Source organism: Schistocerca piceifrons, chromosome X (assembly GCF_021461385.2).
Source record: "Schistocerca piceifrons isolate TAMUIC-IGC-003096 chromosome X, iqSchPice1.1, whole genome shotgun sequence".
Classification (NCBI taxonomy): Eukaryota; Metazoa; Arthropoda; class Insecta; order Orthoptera; family Acrididae; genus Schistocerca; species Schistocerca piceifrons.
Window position 1 is genome coordinate 321,117,020 of NC_060149.1, and position 22,131 is coordinate 321,139,150.

The following is a 22,131-nucleotide window of genomic DNA, read 5'->3' on the forward strand; positions in this document are numbered from 1 at the left end:
ATGGAATTATTTCATTCTTCTTGAAACCAAGGGGCATTGCACCTGTATTCTGTACATTGCTTACCAGATGGAATAGTTTTGTGATGGCAGCCTCTCCAAAACATCTCAATAATTCTGAGGAATGTCATCTACGCTGGGAGCTTTATTGCAGTAAAGCACTTTCAGTGCTCTGTCAAATTATTCTTGCAGTATAATACTTGCAGCCCATCTTCACTTATTCCTTTTCCATTTCTGTAATATTTTTATAAGTTAATTTCCCTCTCACAGCTCTTCTATACATTCCTTCCATCTTTCAGCTTTCCTGTCTTTGCTTACTTGCCATTCAAACTCTTGATATCCATACAGATGCTTCTCTTTTCTCCAAAGCTCTGCTGTCTTCATTATTTCACATCTCAACTCTACCCATTCATCTTCTATGGTAGTCACTATTCCTTCCGACTGTTTCCTACTTTTTCAGTCAATATCTGTCTATTGCTCCCTCTGAAACTATCAACAACCTCTGATTCTTTCAATTTATCCAGGCCCCATCTCCTTACTTTCCTACCTTTTGCTGCAGTTTCTTCAGTTTTAATCTGCAGTTCATAACCAATAAATTATGGTCAGAGTACATATGTGCCCCTAGAAATGCTGTACAGTTAAAAATATGATTTCTATACGTTTGTCTTGCCATTATATAATCTGTCTGAGAACTTTTGGTGTCCAGGTCTCTCCTACATATACAAACTTCTTTCACGATGGCTTCTCCTTTCATTTCTTGCTCCCAGTCTATGTTCTCTTGCTACTTTTTCTTCTCTTCCATTTCTTATTACCAAATTCCTGTCCTCCATTACAATTATATTTTTATCCCCTTACTTATCTCAGTAATTCCTTTTATCTAATTTACAAATTGTTTCAATATATTCATTTCCTCCAGTCCATGTTCTTCCACTATATTTCCTTCTTTTAATTTTTCTACTACTGAATCCCAGTCCTTCGACACAATAAAAATTTTACCTCCCATAAGTATCTGAATCATTTCTTTTATCTCATCATACAGTGTTTCAATCTCCTCATGATTTGCAGTACTAGTAGGCATATAAACTTCTATTGCTGTGGTTGGTGTTGGCATCATTTCTATCTTGGCTATGAAAGATGTTCACTATGCTGTCCATAGTAGCTTACTCACATTACTATTTTCTTGTTCATGATTAAACCTGCTCCTGCATTACCCCTATTTGATTTGGTATTTATAATACTGTACTCACCAGATCAGAAGCCCTCTTTATCCTGTCACTGCATTTGATTAATTCCCACTGAAGATAACTTCAATCTGGCCATTTACCATTTAAATTCTGTAACCTATCAACCTGATTAAGGGGTTTGACACTCCATACTTCAACTAAAATGCAGTTTTGTTTGACAGCATACTCCTGATTAGTCCCCATCCACAGATATGGAAGGAGGAATATTTTAGCTCCATAATATTTTACTCAAGACGATGCCATCACCATAGCAAGGACACTGTTGGTCATCTAGACTGTTGCTCCTGAAGCTATTAGAAATAGTGCAGCTGCTCTTCAGGAACCACAGATTTGCCTGGTATCTCCACAGATGTCCCTCCATTGTGGTTGCGCCCACAGGAAGGGCTGTTTTGAGTTGTAGAGACATGCAAGCAACCCCATCTTGGCATGCTCCATGTTTCATGGTTCAGTTGTTAAATGTTGCCCAAACTGAATGTTTGGTGCATTTTTGAGTAATTCAACCAGTTTTTATGTAGTGATCCCTTAGTAGGGGAGAGACCTTACTCCACGGCCCCATGCCAGAACAAAACAGAAATCAAAACAATGGCTGCAAGCCAGTGACCATGTGCCAAGAAGGGCGAAGCCAGTTTCGTCTGCCAGAAAATATATGCCCCAAGGATTTGTTTTTGAGATACAAAAAGAATTCTTTTCATTGACAAGTTTGCCTACAATATGCAAGTCTTCTAGATCACCTAGGCGACAAAACACAAGAAGAGTCCCAGGTTACCAAAATCTTTACCTTTTATCAAGACAAAATACCTGTCTACAAATATGCTTTAGCATGGGAAAAGTGGAGGATGTGGATACCCCAGGTATTAGGTTTGGTACTATTTGACTTCTACCAATCTTTACATAGAAAGAAGTTTGTGGCTGGGATACAGTATGTGGTTGTGGCCTCTGCGAATGGGAATTCTGAATACATTCCAGAATCATACAATAGGAATGGAATCCACTCACTAGAGAAACTTTTGACAAAATACAGTGGCCTAAAGAAGGACTGCACCAAAAAATGTCTGTACTTTTTACCTGAAAGACAAATTCTTTCTGTACCAGAATGAGAACGTCTGACATTGCCCTCATAGTGCAATGAAGTGTCACATAAGCAACTAATTTTACTACAAACTGCATAAAACAATGGCAGAGATCCATAGTTCAAACGATTTCATTATTGAGAAAAGATAATGTCCCACTTTTGGTTTGACTTTGAACAAGCATAAGAGCAAGTGCGACAGGTGCTGGCAGAAATCCTTAACCTTCTATGAGGGTGACATCAAAGGAACTGAGGATTAGCAATGACAATGTTAAAGTCACCATTCACAAAGAGTTAGATGACAATCTGTCCTCCATTTATGCCATGCATGCTGAATGATGAGAAAAAGAGAACATGGACGGGAATTGCTGAACATTGACATTTCACTGACATGTGTCATCAAGATCTATGTTTTTCTGCAAACTATTAGCACAGGAGTTGGGACCTGGTGTTAACCAGTTCCATATGGAACAGAGCTGGTGGCCATCACAGTCAGTGGACAGCCGTTTGCGTCAAACTTTGAAGGCAACAGTTTTCGATCGACATTGCAAAGGAGCCTTTGTCAGCATTACCCAGCAGGTTCTTTACTGGCGCGAAAAGTACAATTTTTCAAAAATGTTCACTCTGAAGTCATATGAAGGTGACTTGCTCTCAACCACTGTTTCCCGATTTATTTTTAATTTTTTATTTTACAATACCATTTCCAAAACATTTCAGATGGAGCTTGAAGATAAAGTTAGCCTAAAACAAATATCAAGTTTAAATGCATTATAAGCTGACTAAGAAGGCTTTAATACTTTTTTATTAGAAAAATAGAATATTTTATACCTCTGATTGTTGTATCCCTTTGTATAAGTTAGCAACTCGTAGCTGAATCAAGCAGTATGGTCATTAGCAGCATGGTGAACCCTTTTGCTCTACTGATTTGCCAAAGACAATTTTATTACTTTTGCACAGTGTCGCTTCAGAACGCAGTAGGACAAACAGCTAGAGCAATGAATTTGAGGGAACTGAGTAAATTTAAAGAAACTGCTTTGACATGAAAGGGAAAACATATTGGGGAATGACTTGACTGCAAGGAAACAGTGATAGTGGGACATACTGTTTTTGAAAAACTTGGATTCTTTGTTGTGCTATCTGTCAGACAGAGAAAAGCAAATCATTGTTTGTGGGGATTTCAATGTAGATTTTCTGAAAAAGTCCAATAGAAAGCTTGACCTTTAAGTAATACTTGGTTCTTTCAATTTGACATCAGTTATTGATTTTCCTACTCGGGTGGTACAGGAAAGCAGCACACTGATAGATAATGTATACATAGACCAAGATAAATTTAATTAAATAAAAACTTTTCCTGTTAAGAATGGTCTGTCTGATCATGACGCACATTTAGTTACAGTATGTGATATAGCTCCACACAGTAATGCAAAATTGTCCTCCAAAATAGTGCATTCAGTTAATGATTTAACAGTTCAAAATTTTAGGGAAAGCGTGCAACAGTTAGACTTGGATGAGGTGTACAGGGAACATTAGGCTAATTTAAAATTTAACCTATTTCATGATACCTTTGTAAGTATATTTGAAAACAGTTTCCCTAAGAAAACAGTGAAATATAATTGTACAAAACCATATAAAAAGCCGTGGCTTACTAAAGGGATAAAAATATCTTGTAAACAGAAAAGGGAAATGTATCTTATAGCTATGAGAAGTAATAATCTCGAAACACAGAAACATTATAAAAACTACTGCACTGTACTAAGAAAAGTTATTAAAAATTCCAGAAGTACGTGCATTATGTCTGAGATTAGCACATCTGATAATAAAATTAAAACAATTTTGAATATTGTTAAAAGGGAAACAGGGCAACCGAGAGCATAGGAAGACTGTATTTCTATCAAACACAACGAAAAGTTTGTTAACAAGAAGTCAGAAGTAGAAAACATTTGCAATAAGCATTTTTTATGGGTTGTAGAGAAAATAGGATCCAAATACTCATTAGAAAATGCAAGGCGGTATATGGAAGGGGGAGTACCAATGCAATTTGATAAAACTGAAATTCAACCCACCTCTCCTACTGAAATTAAGAAAAACATAAATTCACTCAAAAATAAAAGCGCACATGGAATTGATGACATTTCCAACAGAATAATAAAAGCTTGTTCCCAACAAATATGTAGAATTCTCAGCCACATATGTAGTAGCTCACTGAGACAGGGCATTTTTTCCAGATAGACTGAAATACGCAATTGTTAAACCATTGCATAAATAAGGGGATAGATCTGATGTTAACGACTACCACCCAATTTCACTTCTGACAGCTTTATCTAAAATTCTTGAAAAAGTAATGTATTCGAGAGTAGCATCACATATTTGTAAAAATGAAGTACTAACAAAATGTCAATTTGGTTTTTAGAAAGGCTTTTCAACAGAAAATGCTATATATGCTTTCACTGATCAAATATTAAATGCATTGAATATCCAAACCCATTGGGATATTTTGTATCCCTCAAAGGCTTTTGATTTGTGAATCATGAAATTCTTCTAGATAAGCTTAAGTATTGTGGCATGAGTGGGACAGTGCACAAATGGTTTAATTCATACTTAACTGGAAGAATGCAGAAGGTTGAAATTAACAATACGGATAGTCTGCAAAAACCAGCAGAGTCCTCTAATTGGGTTCAGTCTTGGGTTCCTTATGGTTCTTAATATATTTATGACTTGCCACTGTGTATTCATGAAGATGCAAAGCTAGTTCTTTTTGCTGGTGATACAAGTATAGTAATCAAACCCAACAAGCAAGAATCAGCTGAGTAAATTGCAAATAATGTCTTTCAGGAAATTATTAAGTGGTTCTCTGCAAATGGACTCTCACTAAATTTTGAGAAAACACAGTTTATACAATTCTGTACAGTAAATGGTATAACACCATTGATAGACTATGAACAGACATTTAAAAGCAAATTAAAAGAATTTCTGAATGACAACTCCTACTACTCAATAAATGAATTCTTAGATATGAAGTAATAACTGAAAAAAAAACATTATTTTTTGTAAAGAAAACTTACGTTAAAGTGACACGTTCCACATCATTACGATATGTTGTATTCATGATCTATGGAACAAGGATTAATGTACACTCCTGGAAATTGAAATAAGAACACCGTGAATTCATTGTCCCAGGAAGGGGAAACTTTATTGACACATTCCTGGGGTCAGATACATCACATGATCACACTGACAGAACCACAGGCACATAGACACAGGCAACAGAGCATGCACAATGTCGGCACTAGTACAGTATATATCCACCTTTCGCAGCAATGCAGGCTGCTATTCTCCCATGGAGACGATCGTAGAGATGCTGGATGTAGTCCTGTGGAACAGCTTCCCATGCCATTTCCACCTGGCGCCTCAGTTGGACCAGCGTTCGTGCTGGACGTGCAGACCGCGTGAGACGACGCTTCATCCAGTCCCAAACATGCTCAATGGGGGACAGATCCGGAGATCTTGCTGGCCAGGGTAGTTGACTTACACCTTCTAGAGCACGTTGGGTGGCACGGGATACATGCGGACGTGCATTGTCCTGTTGGAACAGCAAGTTCCCTTGCCGGTCTAGGAATGGTAGAACGATGGGTTCGATGACGGTTTGGATGTACCGTGCACTATTCAGTGTCCCCTCGACGATCACCAGTGGTGTACGGCCAGTGTAGGAGATCGCTCCCCACACCATGATGCCGGGTGTTGGCCCTGTGTGCCTCGGTCGTATGCAGTCCTGATTGTGGCGCTCACCTGCACGGCGCCAAACACGCATACGACCATCATTGGCACCAAGGCAGAAGCGACTCTCATCGCTGAAGACGACACGTCTCCATTCGTCCCTCCATTCACGCCTGTCGCGACACCACTGGAGGCGGGCTGCACGATGTTGGGGCGTGAGCGGAAGACGACCTAACGGTGTGCGGGACCGTAGCCCAGCTTCATGGAGACGGTTGCGAATGGTCCTCGCCGATACCCCAGGAGCAACAGTGTCCCTAATTTGCTGGGAAGTGGCGGTGCGGTCCCCTACGGCACTGCGTAGGATCCTACGGTCTTGGCGTGCATCCGTGCGTCGCTGCGGTCCGGTCCCAGGTCGACGGGCACGTGCACCTTCCGCCGACCACTGGCGACAACATCGATGTACTGTGGAGACCTCACGCCCCACGTGTTGAGCAATTCGGCGGTACGTCCACCCGGCCTCCCGCATGCCCACTATACGCCCTCGCTCAAAGTCCGTCAACTGCACATACGGTTCACGTCCACGCTGTCGCGGCATGCTACCAGTGTTAAAGACTGCGATGGAGCTCCGTATGCCACGGCAAACTGGCTGACACTGACGGCGGCGGTGCACAAATGCTGCGCAGCTAGCGCCGTTCGACGGCCAACACCGCGGTTCCTGGTGTGTCCGCTGTGCCGTGCGTGTAATCATTGCTTGTACAGCCCTCTCGCAGTGTCCGGAGCAAGTATGGTGGGTCTGACACACCGGTGTCAATGTGTTCTTTTTTCCATTTCCAGGAGTGTATGTACGTTCATACCAAACATAAGAATGTTGACAGTATCAGGAAGTGTTGTGTGAAGCTGTGAATGTTCCGTTAACGGTTGCATCTACAACGGAAACTAAGTGAAAACAACTAAATCGTCTGTCTCTGAGTACGTACATATATGTATATGGGTCTAGTGTAGCAGGGGATACAACCCGTCGGCTTTGGACAATGACGTCACTAGTCGCCAGAGAGCAGTTTACCATTTTCGCTTTTGCTGTTATGTTTCAGTTTCGTTTTTTTTTTACTGATTGCTTAATGAAGTGGATCTGTTTATTCTATCTCGTGAGATTTTTTTTTTAAAAGCCAAAAAACACTTATCAGCTACTGAAGGGAGCTACAACACTGAGAAGAATCGCTTCTCGTTTGGCGACTTGTGACGTCATTGTCCAAAGCTGACGGGTTGTATCCCCTGCTACACTAGTCCCATGTATATAGCAAAGAAATGAAGGTAGTCATGTTTAGAACTGCTGTCTAATTGTGGATGACGAATCACTTTCCACATTAGTCACACGGCCAAGAGACACAGTATTTATTTATGGGAAACTGAAAATAGACAACCATAAGGAGGTGACAAAGTACGAGGGTCTGCTGAAAAGTAATGCCTCCAAAATTTTTATTCTGTTCTCAGTATCTGCTGAGGTATTGTGTGTCGTGCGTATTAAACGGTCTTTTAGCTGACGCAAGCTGCAATCCTCTACCGCTAGAGGACTCCGAAATACAACATGTAACATTACGGAGCGTAACTATGTTGGTGCATGAGAAACAGAGTGCTGTAATCGAGTTTCTAATTGTGGGAAACGTTCGTTCACACTTGTAGCAACCTCTCCTTCAGCATGACAGTGATAAGCCACACGCGAACGCTGCGACATTTGCAACAATCCGACGCCTTGGGTTCACTGTCACTGATGATCCTCCTTATTGTCACGACTTGGACCCATCAGATTTGCATCGTTTCCAAAACTTAAAGAACAACTTCGAGGACTTCACTTTGACAATGATGAAGCGGTACAAACAGAGGTGAGGTTGTGGCTACGTCAACAAAGTCAAACTGTCTACAGTGACGGTATCAAAAAACACGTTCTCGTTGGGGAGAAATGTGTTCGTTGCAGGGTGACTATGTTGAGAACTATATATGTAGGCAGGAAGAATAGAGATACAGAATTTTAATTAAGTTTGTATTGTTCAAAAAAGCTTTAACAGTTTCACAAAAAATTCGAAGGCATTTTTCCAGCGTGTCCTCGTATTTATGTAAATATCCTGTAAAAATGTTTTTGGTGCTTATTCCAGAAAAAAAGCATCGTATTATTATTTTGCGTCTCGTAATGTTATCAAAGGCGGTGCAGATGTGGATTACAGAGGAGTTATATCAATTAAGCGCGTATAGTACTTGAAGAATATCGTATTAAAAGAACCTCCGAGAGCTATTATTTACATTAGTTTGAATGACATCGTTCCTACTTCGGCGTCAAAGCATAAAAAAAGTTATCCTTCGTCACTGAAACTGCCATCAGTAGTAAAATCCAGTAATACAGTCATATAAACGCACTACGCCGTTAATTAAGGTTCCTGTGTGTGTGTGTGTGTGTGTGTGTGTGTGTGTGTGTGTGAAGTGCACTCTACATACTTCTATTGACGCCACAGCAAGAATGACAACTTGCAGGCTGATGTAAATGGTTCTATGTTACCTGACGATAGGCTTATGGACACTAGTAGTGAAGAAGGGTTTATTTCATTATCAGCTCTTGTCGATTCTCAAATGTGGTTTTCCGCAAATGTTAACGAGCTGTAAAATACCTTTGACCGTAAAAGCCTCTCAGTATTAAATTTCATGTTTCTCATATTTGATTTAACTTTTACCTGTGACATGGAGACGGTGTTTTCGGGTCTTTCTTCCACCTTCCCAGCCAAATGTTTCTGGAACAGAACTCTGGATACCAGCACAAATACCACACAATTCACCGCCAGCATTATGCACGACGGCCCCAGATATGTGATATAGTAAACATATGGTTCATTTTTGTTCAGCATACAGTACTCAGAAGTTGAATTGTAGTAACCAATGTCATACGTGGCTGTTGACGCCACGATAATCAGCGGCACACCTGTAATTTAAAATAACAATGAATTGCGAGGTAAAAAAAGTTTTGAAACATTTACAAAAGACAGTGAAAGAATTATTTAATGATATTAGATACCATTTGTTATCAGTTTTACTGACTTATTTTGCAGCGATGAAATGTCAGCGACCTTCCATAAGAATGAGAATTTGAAACACTGCATCAGGGGCATGTATAGTGCAAAGACTTTGCTGGAGAACACAGGGAGAAGTCGCTCGAAATATGAGAAGGTAGAGAAGTAGCAGACGCGTTCATCTGGAGACCGTACCACTAATAGTATTTCTTTATTATCCAGAAAGGTCCGCCCCCGGTAGCTGAGTGATGCCGACACGGTAGCTCAGCGTGTTCGGTCAGAGGGCCGATTGTCCTCTGTCTGAGTGAAGGAATCAACGAACAACTTGAACAGATGTCATGTAGCGTCCGCCCAGACCAAACGACACGACCAATGTCCAACAAATATATATATACACTACTGGCCATTAAAATTGCTACACCACGAAGATGACGTGCTACAGACGCGAAATTTAAGCGACAGGAAGAAGATGCTGTGATATGCAAATGATTAGCTTTTCAGAGCATTCACACAAGTTTGGCGCCGGTGGTGACACCTGCAACGTGCTGACATGAGATAAGTTTCCAATCGATTTCTCATACACAAACAGCAGTTGACCGGCGTTGCCTGGTGAAACGTTGTTGTGATGCCTCGTGTAAGGAGGAGAAATGCGTACCATCATGTTTCCGACTTTGATAAAGGTCGGACTGTAGCCTTTCGCGATTGCGGTTTATCGTATCGCGACATTGCTGCTCGCGTTGATCGAGATCCAATGACTGTTAGCAGAATATGGAATCGGTGGGTTGAGGAGGGTAATACGGAACGTCGTGCTGGATCCCAACGGCCTCGTATCACTAGCAGTCGAGATGACAGGCATCTTATCCGCATGGCTGTAACGGATCATGCAGCCACGTCTCGATCCCTGAGTCAACAGATGGGGACGTTTGCAAGACAACAAGCATCTGCACGAACAGTTCGACGACGTTTGCACCAGCATAGACTATCAGTTCGGAGACCATGGTTGCGGTTACCCTTGACGCTGCATCACAGACAGGAGCGCCTGCGATGGTGTACTCAACGACGTACCTGGGTGCACGAATCGCAAAACGTCATTTTTTCGGATGAATCCAGGTTCTGTTTACAGCATCATGATGGTCGCATCCGTGTTTGGCGACATCGCGGTGAACGCACATTGGAAGCGTGTATTCGTCATCGCCATACTGGCGAATCACCCGGTGTGGTATGGCGTGCCACTGGTTACACGTCTCGGTCACCTCTTGTTCGCATTGACGGCGCTTTGAACAGTGGACGTTACATTTCACATGTGTTACGACCCGTGGCTCTACCCTTCTTTCGGTTCCTGCGAAACCCTACATTTCAGCAAGATAATGCACGACCGCATGTTGCAGGTCCTGTACGGGCCTTTCTGGATATAGAAAATGTTCGACTGCTGCCCTGGCCATGACATTCTCCAGATCTCTCACTAATTGAAAACGTCTGGTCAATGGTGGCCGAGCAACTGGCTCGTCACAATACGCCAGTCACGACTCTTGATGAACTGAGGTATCGTGTTGAAGATGCATGGGCAGCTGTACCTGTACACACCATCCAAGCTCTGTTTGACTCAATGCCCAAGGCGTATCAAGGCCGTTATTACGGCCAGAAGTGGTTGTTCCGGATACTGATTTCTCAGGATCTATGCACCCAAATTGCGTGAAAAATAATCACATGTCAGTTCTAGTATAATATATTTGTCCAATGAATACCCGTTTATCATCTGCATTTCTTCTTGGTGTAGCAATTTTAATGGCCAGTAGTGTATTTCTTTATTATCCAGAAAGGTCCGCCCCCGGCAGCTGAGTGATGCCGGCACGGTAGCTCAGTGTGTTCGGTCAGAGGGCCGATTGTCCTCTGTAATAAAAAACCTGAGTGAAGGAATCAACGATCAACTTGAACAGATGTCATGTAGCGTCCGCCCAGACCAAACGACACGACCAATGCCGAATATATATACAACTCTCTCTCTCTCTCTCTCTCTCTCTCTCTCTCTCTCTCTCTCTCTCTCTCTATATATATATATATATATATATATATATATATATATATATATATATATGGTACAACTCTACTGGTCGACATTGGAGGGAACGTTTTGCTGCATCAGCAACCTCCCCATCATCCACCATACTGCTTCCCGTGGAGTGCATACTTCATTGGGCCAAACTGAGGGAAATGAGAAGGTGTGAGATACAGGCTGTAGGATGGATGAGGGAGAACAGCCTTGTGTGAGCCCTTGTGTTGTCATGGAGACAATAGCTGGCTCTGAGCACTACGGGACTTAACATCTATGGTCATCAGTCCCCTAGAACTTAGAACTACTTAAACCTAACTAACCTAAGGACAGCACACAACACCCAGTCATCACGAGGCAGAGAAAATCCCTGACCCCGCCGGGAATCGAACCCGGGAACCCGGGCGTGGGAAGCGAGAACGCTACCGCACGACCACGAGCTGTGGACTGTCATGGAGAAGGAGAAGCTCGTTTGCATTTTTGTGGCGACAAACAAGCTGAAATCGTTTCTTCAAATTCCTGGGAGTAGCACAGTACACTTTAGAATTGATGATTGCACCGTAAAGGAGGACATCAAACAGAACACCCCTTCAGAGTCCCAGAAGACCTTCGCCATGACTTTACTGGCTGAGGGTGCGGCTTTGGACGTCTTCTGCAGAGGAGAGTTAGTGTGGCGCCACTCCATGGATTGCTGTTATGTTTTCGGCCTGAAGTAGTGAACCCATGTTTCATCGTCTGTGACGAAGTTTGGCAAAATATTGTCGCCATCAGCATAGTAACGATCAAGAAATTCCGCACAGATGGTCCTTCGTTGCTCTTTGTCGTCTTCTGTTAGAAGGAGAATCCAACGGGCACACATCTTTGAGTACCCCAACTGGTGGACGAGTCAGCACTACCAACAGAGACATTCGGCTGCGCAGTGAGGTGTTTGACTGTGATCCGTCCATCAACTCGAATGAGAGTCTCTAAAGCTGAAGGAGTCACAGCTGTGTGTGGCTGGCGGGCACGAGGGAGATCGGCCAAGTTTGTGCGACCTTGTTGCGACGATGACAGCCGCCACCTCCATCCACTCGCCGTTCTTCTGTTCACTGCCAGGTCTCCGTAGACATTCTGCAAGCGTCTTTGAATATCTGAGATGCTGCGATTTTGCGCAAAAGAAATTCCATGACAGCTATCTGTTTGGAATGAACCTATTTTGAACGCTACGTATAGCGCCACCACGTATAGGAACTTCATAAAACTATAGGGGATGAAGCGGGAGTATTCCATGACGTCCCACAAGGAATTCTGCACTTTTTTCAACCGAAATTGGACAGGAAAATAGTGTTGCATTATTTATTAAACACCCATCGTATAATTGATTGTTCTTCGTTATATCTTGAGCTTACTGGGGGAATCTCGCGATAAGCTTTTGCCTGTAGCGGCCGTGGTTCTCGTCGATCACCAACGGACTTTCAGTCGCTGTATGTCTTTTCTTAAGAGAAGAAATTTATTTCTGTCATCTGTTTTATGCGAAGTCTGTAATTACTGATATGCACATTTTCGTGTTTAAGATATTGCGTACTTTGCATCTGATGTACAAAATGTGAATCAGCCCATCATTCACTTAAATGGGCATGTAAACAGCCCTAAATCAATTTTCTGGTTAGCTGTCGGAGTACAAGACCAAATGTAGTTACGGTCGCCCAAGTATTCGATCTGTGTCTAGCTCATTTCCCTATCTGAGATCCACCGTTCAATGTGTATGTGATATTTCTGGTTTGCTACCTACAATGCGAAAAAGATTCGAACAAAAACTATGTCTTCCCCACAAAAGATAATTTCTTTAACCACGAGATTGAGCAATTTACAAGTGTTATTCAGCAAGTGCACAACTACAGTCTTTCTTCAAGCAATAGTGGCCGGCCGCGGTGGCCAAGCGGTTCTAGGCACTTCAGTCCGGAACCGCGCGACTGCTACGGTCGCAGGTTCGAATCCTGCCTCGGGCATGGATGTTTGTGATGTCCTTATGTTAGTTAGGTTTAAGTAGTTCTAAGTTCTAGGGGACTGATGACCTCAGATGTTAAGTCCCATAGTGCTCAGAGCCATTTGAACCATTTTTTGAACCAAGCAATAGTGCCGGCCGCTGTGTCCGAGCGGTTGTAGGCGCTTCAGTCCGGTACCGCACGACTGCTACGGTCGCAGGTTCGAATCCTGCTCGGGCATGGATGTATGTGATGTCCTTAGGTTAGTTAGGTTTAAGTAGTTCTAAGTTCTAGGGGACTGATGACCTCAGATGGTAAGTCCCATATTGCTCAGAGCCATTTCAACCATTTGAACAAGCAATAGTGATGATACTGAGCAGAGGGAAAAATTGACAAGCAGTTGAGATACTCGTAACAGCCGCCGTACATAATGGTAAACAAGTTGCCGCTAGTCGTAGCCATAGATTTCCGGAAAGCTTTTCATACAGTACACCACTGCAGCCTGTACCCAGAAAATGGTTCTGAGCACTATGGGACTTAACATCTATGGTCATCAGTCCCCTAGAACTTAGAACTACTTAAACCTATCTAACCTAAGGACAGCACACAACACCCAGTCATCACGAGGCAGACTGTACCCAGGTATGCGCGTAGATCCAAGACTTCTTAAGTAATAGAACCTAGAATGGTGTCCTGGACGGTGACTGTTCGTCAGAGACAAGGCTTCGCCAAGAGTGCCCCAGAGAAGTGTGACAGGGCCGCTCTTGTTTTCTATCTACGTAAATGATTTGACGGATTTCGATTTGGCCTGATGCCTGGCGGCTTGCTCTAAATGTGGAAAAATGTAAGTTATCGCAGATGAGTGGAGAAAACAACACTGTAATGTTGGAAATCATTATTAGTGGTGTGCCACTTGGCACTGTCACTTCGATTAAATATCTAGGCGTAACGTTGCAAAGCGATATGAAATGGAACGAGGACGTACGTTCGGTAGTAGGAAATGCGAATAATCGACTTAGGTTTATTGGGAGAATTTTAGAAACTGCAGTTCATCTATAAAGAAAACCGCTCATAGAACAGCAGTACGACCCATTCTTGAGAACTGCTCGAGCATTTGGCTTCCCCACCAGATCAGATTAAAGGAATATGGTGAAGCAATTCAGAAATGTGCTGCTAGACTTGTTACCGGTGGGCTGGACCAACACGCGAGTATTACAGAGATGCTTCGTGAACTGGAGGAAAGACGACGTTCTTTTCGTGGAACACTGCTGAAAAAATTTAGAGAACCGGCATTTGAAACTAACTGCAGAATGATTCTACTGATGCCAATGTACTTTTCGCGTAATGACTACGAAGGTAACATAAGAGACATTAGGACCTGTACGGAGGCAAAAAAAAGCCGTTTTTCCCTCGCTTCAATTGCGACTTGAAGGTGAAAGGGAATTACTGGTAGTCGTACAAGGTACCTTCCGCCATGCACCGTACGCTGGCTTATGGAATACGAGGGGCGTCCTTTAGGTAATGCAACACTTTTTTTCTGAAAGCAGGTTGGTTTTATTAAGGATTTCTATACACCGTATTATTCCCCACTCTTTTGGCTACAAAATCCTGTTTTTCAACAAAATCTCCGTTCGATGCGACGGCCTTACGCCGCCTTACTCAAAGGGCTTGTATGCTCGCGTGGTACCACGCAACTAGTCTACGTTTTATCCAACGTCTTGCTGCATCAGAAACCTTCTCATTATCCACTTACTGCTTCCCACGGTATGCATCTTTCATTGGGCCAAGTAGATGGAAGTGGGAAGGTGAGAGATCTGGGGTGTATGGTGGGTGAGGAAGAGCAGTCCATTGCAGTTTTGTGAGCTCCGCTCGAGTGCACAGGCTTGTGTGATGCCTTGCGTTGTTATGAAGAAGAAGCTCGTTTTAATTTTTATAGCGATGAACACAACAAAGTCATTTCTTCAATTTACTGAGGGTAGCGTTATACACTTCGGAGTTGACCGTTGCACCATGAGGGAGGATATGAAACAGAATAACCACTTCGGAGTCCCAGAAGACATTAGCTATGATTTTACCGGTTGAGGGTGCGGCTTTAAACGTTTTCGTGGTGTGGCGCCATTCCATGGATAGCCGTTTTGTTTCCAGTTCGAAGTGACGAACCCATGTTTCATCGCCCATGACAACGTTCGACAAACAATGGTCAGGATCAGCGTCGTAGCGCGCAACTAATCCTGCATAGGTGATTCTTCGTTGTTCTGTATGATCTTCTGTTAGGCGGACAAGAACCCAATGGGAACAAAACTTCGAGAACCCCATCTGGTGGACCAGTGTGGCACCACTACCGACAGACACATCAAGTTGATCAGCGAGGTGTTTGATTGTGGTCCGTCGATCACGTCGAATGAGAGTGTCCGCACGTTCCAGTATTGCAGGAGTAGACATTCTGCGGATATCTGCGATGCTAGACATTCTGTAAGTGTCTACGAATATCTGCGATGCTCTGGTTTTCTGCCAAAAGAAACTCAGTAACAGCCCTCTGCTTGGAACGCACCTCCGCTACAGACGCCATTTTAAAGACTTGGAATAGCGCCGCCACTTATTGGAACTTCACGAGACTGTAGGGGCCGAAGCTGGAATATTTCACCATGTCCCACAACAAATTTCGCATTCTTCGACCGAAAATGGTCGAGAAAAAATGTATTTCATTACTTACTGAACGGCTCTCCTATGTATGTAGATGTAGAGGTTCTTTGTAACGTACAGTAGCACTGTGATTCCGACAAGCAACATGGTTAACTTTCTCATTCCGGGACACTGTAGGTTGGAGCGCCACCCTGTATACTCACAAATAAGCCGTCCACCTCACAACATCTTAGTGATCAGTACGTGCAATTTCCAGACGGTGGAAACAGAATCAGTTAGCAGTGTTGTCGATGATTTTTGCTAGGTGAGAGGACTGAGGAAGCTCCACTTTACTTTGTGAGGAGATACAGCGGCTCCGGTTTCAAAGGCCTTCGTTAACGTCTGGAAGAAAACTGTTTCAGAGAAACACTATCTGATCAAAAGTATCAGAACATTCCTACGCAATGCGGAATTGACCACCAGATGTCACGAGAGGTGCACCCGACAGTATGAATGGCACGGGGAGCATTGTGTTGTCAGTAGGAAGCAGTAACGACAGAACTGGTCAGTGAGGACAGCTCAGTGGCTTCGAAAGTGGACTAGTCACTGGATGTCACCTGAGTAACAAGTCTATGAGGGAAATTTAAACCTTTCTAAAGCTGCCCAATTTGACTGTTGGTGATGTGACACGAAGGAACAACCACAGCTAAACTAAGACCACGGAGACCTCATGTAGTAACGGACAGGGACCGTCGAGTACTACAGAGGGGGGGTTGTACACAATCGCATGGATCCAGCGTCAGGAATCATTCGCGAGTTCCAAAGTACTACCAGCTTTCCAGCTAGTACAATGACTGTGCGAAGGAAGTTAAAAACAATGGGGTACAATGGTCGAACGGCTACTCATAAGCCACACATTTCTGCAGTCAGTGCTACGTGACGCTTGAGGTGGTGCAAAGAACGACGTCACTGGACAGTGGATGACTGGAAATTATTGATTTGGAGTGCTGAGTTACGATATATCCTGTGGCATTGCGATGGAAGGGTCTGAGTGTGACACACGCCTTGAGAACATACCTAGCATCACGTGTAGCGCCAACAGTGAAGTACGAAGGAAGTGTTGTTGCTGTATGGGTGTGTTTCTCGTGATTGGTATGTGGTCCTCTTACTGCGCTTAAGAAAGCGCTAAATGCGAAAAGATATAAACAAATTTTACAGCACTTCGTATTGCATACAGTAGAGGAAAAGTTCGGAGACGATGACAGTTTGCACTCTGCCAAAGCAGCATCTGTGAGGCGATGGTCTGTGGACAATAGCACGCCAGAAATGGAGTGGCCGGCGCAGAATCCCGACGTGAAGCCAATGTGACATTTTTGGGATTTGTTAGAACGTCGATTTCGCTCCAAACCCTAGCATCTAAATTCACTACCTTCTTTGGTTTCGGCTCTTGAGGAAGAATGGGCTGCCATTCCTCCAAAGACACTCAAACACCGCCTGTAAAGTGTCGTCAGCAATGTTCAAGGGGCCATAAAGGAAAAGGCTACTGACATCCCGTACTAACGTCCACCAATAGTTGTCCGGATACTTTTGATCAAATAGCGTACACTCCTTAGGTAGAAGATAAGGCAGAGGTTGGTCGGTGTCGCACGATCCCCGTGGTAACTAAAACAATGAGTGGAAACTTATGTTCAGTTGTACATAACCGGTCCGTGACTTGTGTTCCAGTAAGTCGCGAAAAATGTGATTTTTCATGGGGCCGTATCTCGGGTTCTATTGATCACAGAGATGAGGTGTCAAGTGTTTTGGATAGCACTTGGCCTAGAAGCCATTTGGGTTCCTATTGGAAGAACGGGCATACTGTAGCTGTTCTACAGTAGAGGGTCAAAATTTAACCATGACGCACTTTCTCCAGTCCAGGCAAATTGAACAAATCTGTTGGTTCTTTTGGATTAGACATGGTCTACGGTGGGCCTTAGGCGACTTATAAAAGTACAATTTGTTCACGGGCGGTGCCTGAGAATACCACAAAACCGGTTTTTAGCCGGTTTTTGCTCCGTGGCGGTCAATTATCTAAATAGCTAACCATAAAAAAAATGACTTAAGTTTTAACCGTGTATTCTTTAGACATTTCTCTAGAAATGACATTTCCACGTTTTCAAAAATTTTCATCCGTTATCGAGAAGCGCCCGAAAAACCATGATTTTTTTGGTCCTAGAAGTACCAGTTCTGAGGATGGCCGCTTCTGTAATTTCTATTCGTGGCAAATCGTCAAAATTTTTTACGATACGTTCATAAGACGGTGTTCTCGAGGAATCCGTAAACTCTTTTCGATATCATTATTCATTACGGTGATCCAGATATCAAAAGTTATCAAAGTTACCGCACGTAAAATATACACGTAATATCAGATATGAGGCATAAACGTAGTTTTAACTGCCGTAGTGAGTAATCGCTTGGGTTCTGTGGGCATCATGAGAGTTCTAAGGCCACCAAACTATGGACGTAGATGAGTCGAACGTTGCGTGAACTTTTCATCACACGCCAATATTCTGTCAGCGTATTTCTAGTGGGTATATAACCAAAGTGGTATGTACTAAAAAGGTTTTTACCAGGCTTGAAAATAACTTAAAATGACTGGAAAGACTGCAAATTAAGTAAAGTACTTTTAATAACATTTTTACTCCTTTCATGAACAAATCATAAGCCGGACGTTTTAGATGAATTGCTATCGATGAGCCAAGTATCCAGACAAAAATGTAAAGCAAACGATTTTGTATCAACCTTATATTGTGCATAATTGTTGGTTGTTGATATGTATTAAAGTGTACAAATGTGTCGAAGCATTTAAATAAACTATCAATACTTTATTGCATTTTACATAAGCAACACACGCTGCTGTAGCAGGGAAAAGAAGGGAACTAGCAAACAAAAACAAAAAAAAAAAAAAAAAAATCTCCCGTCGGAGACAAAAAATGCGATTATGTTCCTCTTTAAAAGACTCAGACAGAAAAGTAGGGAACAAACTCATTCCGACGTTCTCGCCAACATTTTTGGCGTGCGAACACATTCGCACTTCTTTGTGCTGAAAGAAAGCAGCAGAGAGACAGTGACGGAGGAAGAGAGAGAGTAAACAGCGCCAGTGGGAGAGAAAGAGAGAGGAGGTAGAGATGGTGGGACATAGAATGTGACAGTGAAAGAGGAGGAGAGATGGATGAAGGCGATAGCAGTTGGAGCCAAAGAGAGAGGAGACAGTGATGGTCAGTGAGAGATAGTGGCATTAAAAGATCATACAGATCATACCATGGCTGGTACTACCATCACTTAAAAGTTCATACTGATGAACGGCCGCCCAAAGGGAAAGTTTTCCTTCCGTTCATCAGTACAATTACAGATCGCATTTCTAGAGCGTCCACCAAGTATGGTGTGGAAACTACCTTCAGACCAATCAAGAAGATAAAAGGATCGGCAAAAGGTACACGACATTCTCTGGCTACACGGGGGGTATTTAAAATTCCATGTAGTTGTGGTCTGGTTTATATAGGTACTACAAAACAAAAATAAGTGTTAACATCCGTCTGGTTGAACACAAGAGGAGCTGCCGCCTAGGACATACGGATAAACCGATCATAGCGGAACATCTTTATCAAGAGGGTGATCATGAAATAAAATTCACTGAGACGAGTGTCATATCGAAAACATCGCATTATCATGACCGTATGTGTAGAAAGGCTATTGAAATTTACAAACACCGTAATAATTTTAACACAAAAGAGGGAGGTGTTAAATTAGATAAAATTTGGATGTCAATATTGCAAGATAAGAATGAGGATCGATTGCTTTCAGTCGAGAATGTTGGAACTACCAGAGAGAATTTCGTAGCCGACGGCACGTGATAGACTCAGGTGCCCACTACACTGCCCATATATTAGGCGCTTCCTCGAGTTCTGGTAGCAGTTCGCTATTTTACCTCTGAAGATGTCTTCCACTTTCGGAGAGGAAACGTTAGGAGAAAATTTTATACATCGATCACAGCCTCTTAGCTCGGAAGTTTTAAATGATGGCATTAAAAGAGAGAGACGGATAAAGACCGAAGCAGTGGGGGAAAAAGAGAGAGGAGACAGCTGATATGAAAAAGAGAGGTGACTGGAAACCAAACATAGATTTGGGGTGTCTCGACAACCCCCCAACCCCCAGACCGGTGAACTTTAACACATAGGAAGAGAGGCGCATGCGTTCTGGATTGAAATTTTATACACGTGGGTATAGGGGAAAAGGTAAGTTTCATCTCCACTATTTTCGAGCTGCCGAGGTATAGACGAGAGTGTGGCGGTAGGAAAGGAAGACAAAAGGAGCGGGGTCAGAGGCAGTGGGATATACTATAAATGCAGGAGACAGAGTCAGTGAGGGATAGGAGACTGTGGCAGTGTGAGAGAAAGGCAGATGGAGCCACTGTAAATGAGAGAGGAGACAGCGTCAATGGGAGAGAAAGAAAGAAGTGCGGACAGTGGCAGCGAACGAGAGGAGCCTACGTCTCCACCAGTCGCCGGATATGGGTGCCTCATAACCACGTGTAAAAAATTTGTTCAGCTTTCCTAATCCCCTATACCGACGTGTTAAAGGTTATCTGTCTAGGGGAGTATGAAGGCTTATCCACGAAGAGAGACCGGGGAAAAGGATTTGGAATGTTCTGAGTTAAAACAGCCCGAATACGTTGGCACGCCAAAATTTTTGGAGAGGAAGACGAAATGAGGGCTGATGCAGTTGGTTCCTCTTTTTCGTCAGAGAAACATATTCGTCTTTTTTGTGTTCCGACAGGAGCGTTTTTCCGCTGGTAGAATTATACTGAACAGACACGGGCAGGGTCTGTGCAAAATATTATTTGAGGTTAGAGAGACTGTTTTAATATTAATTATGTAACACTAGCTTCATGCAGGGTTCATACATAGTATAGTTAAAACTAAAGTATGTTTCAGTCAAAACTCACATTAACTGTTTAATAACTATACCTTTTCCCACATTATCAATAGCCCATAAATATTTCTAGGACTCAGAATTTCCACCTGGGGAGAGAGTCATCTGATAGGGGCCTCGTGGAAATGTTGACTCATAGCATGTCTGTCGAAATCAGTGGAGCCATCGAACAATTTATGTGCACATTGACTGAAGTAAGCTTTATGGTTCATGCACGATTTGTATAACACAGCTCGACCATTGTTTACGTATTGCGTAATTTTATACTTACCCCAGGCGAAGATCATTCTTTTGAGCATGAATCGAATCTCAGACGTAGCGAAAACTGTGATAAGCAACTGATACATGTTAACAGCTTCGACCAACATCCAGGCCAGAGATGTGAGGACAAAGTAGTGCGTTAAGATTGCCACCAGTATGCACACATCCACCAAATGGACGTTGTTCTTCACCATCACCAGCAGAAAGGATAAATTCATCAGCAGCAGTGAGACGCACAAGTTCAGCAGTATCTTCCCCGATCTGTCGCGGTTCAGAGACCTGCAGAAAATGTGCACATTGAATGATGACGTCGTACAGGCACACAGTAAGGAAAAAATGAGTCCATGTACGCTGTCTGAGGATAAAGATTACTTGAAAAATCAGTGTTCCCAAATTTGTGTGTGTGTGTGTGTGCTTTTAGGATTTTGTTACACAATAGCGCGATTGAGGCACATGAAGAAAGTTACATATTATAAGTTTCGAAAGTTTGTCCGTTAGCACGTTAGCAACATTTCTCCCAAATCACTTTAGAAAAGTTGTGAGAATACTTGTGTAGGATCACACATACGTGTTTCGTTCTTTATGGCTCATTAAGGTGTCACAAAAAATCACTCTTAATTCTACGACGGTAGTCTGTGATATTAATTGAGTTTTTACACTGTTTATACAACGCTCAAAGGCTTACGTATTCTCTGTGATTCATTTCGTTGAATCGGTCTAATACCAGCTTTTCATTCAAGTGTTATTAAGAGTTAGAACACCGTTATTAGATTCGAAACACACAGAAAATGGTCAAATACTTTTTTTGTCAGCAATCAGCCCATTCTCATAAGGCGTGCTCTCCGTATGTATTGCCACAGTTTTTACCCATTCACTGCAGTTCCCTGAAAGGTTTTTCCTGCTGCTAAATTTAATCTTTACCACTCTGCTACTGCACGAGATGAAACTCGAATCTTAGTATTTTGTTGTTGGTCACAATTTCATCTACTCTTCACAGAAAAGGAGTTTACGCTCGATTTACTCCCTTGTTTGCGCTTTAAGACCCGTTGACTGTGAACCATTAGGGACTGGCTGTTATCTTCGCACTGACAAAAAGCTGGCTGTGGATCTTGTAGGAGCCCGGCGAGTATCCTTTGTAGCGATTTCAAGAAGCTACCGAAAAACTCAAAAAACTCAGCTGACGTAA

General features: G+C 42.8%; 1 protein-coding gene across 1 annotated transcript in view; it reads right to left on the bottom strand.

Annotated features, from left to right (window-relative positions):
• Nucleotides 1-22,131, bottom strand: part of LOC124722337 — a 433,578-nt gene that overhangs the window by 12,647 nt on the left and 398,800 nt on the right. The window contains exons 14-15 of the mRNA XM_047247512.1: nt 20,956-21,224; nt 8,745-8,989 (exon numbers count right to left, since the gene is read on the bottom strand). Coding sequence (XP_047103468.1) covers nt 8,745-8,989; nt 20,956-21,224 — 514 coding nt within the window. The remainder of the gene's footprint in view (nt 1-8,744; nt 8,990-20,955; nt 21,225-22,131) is intronic.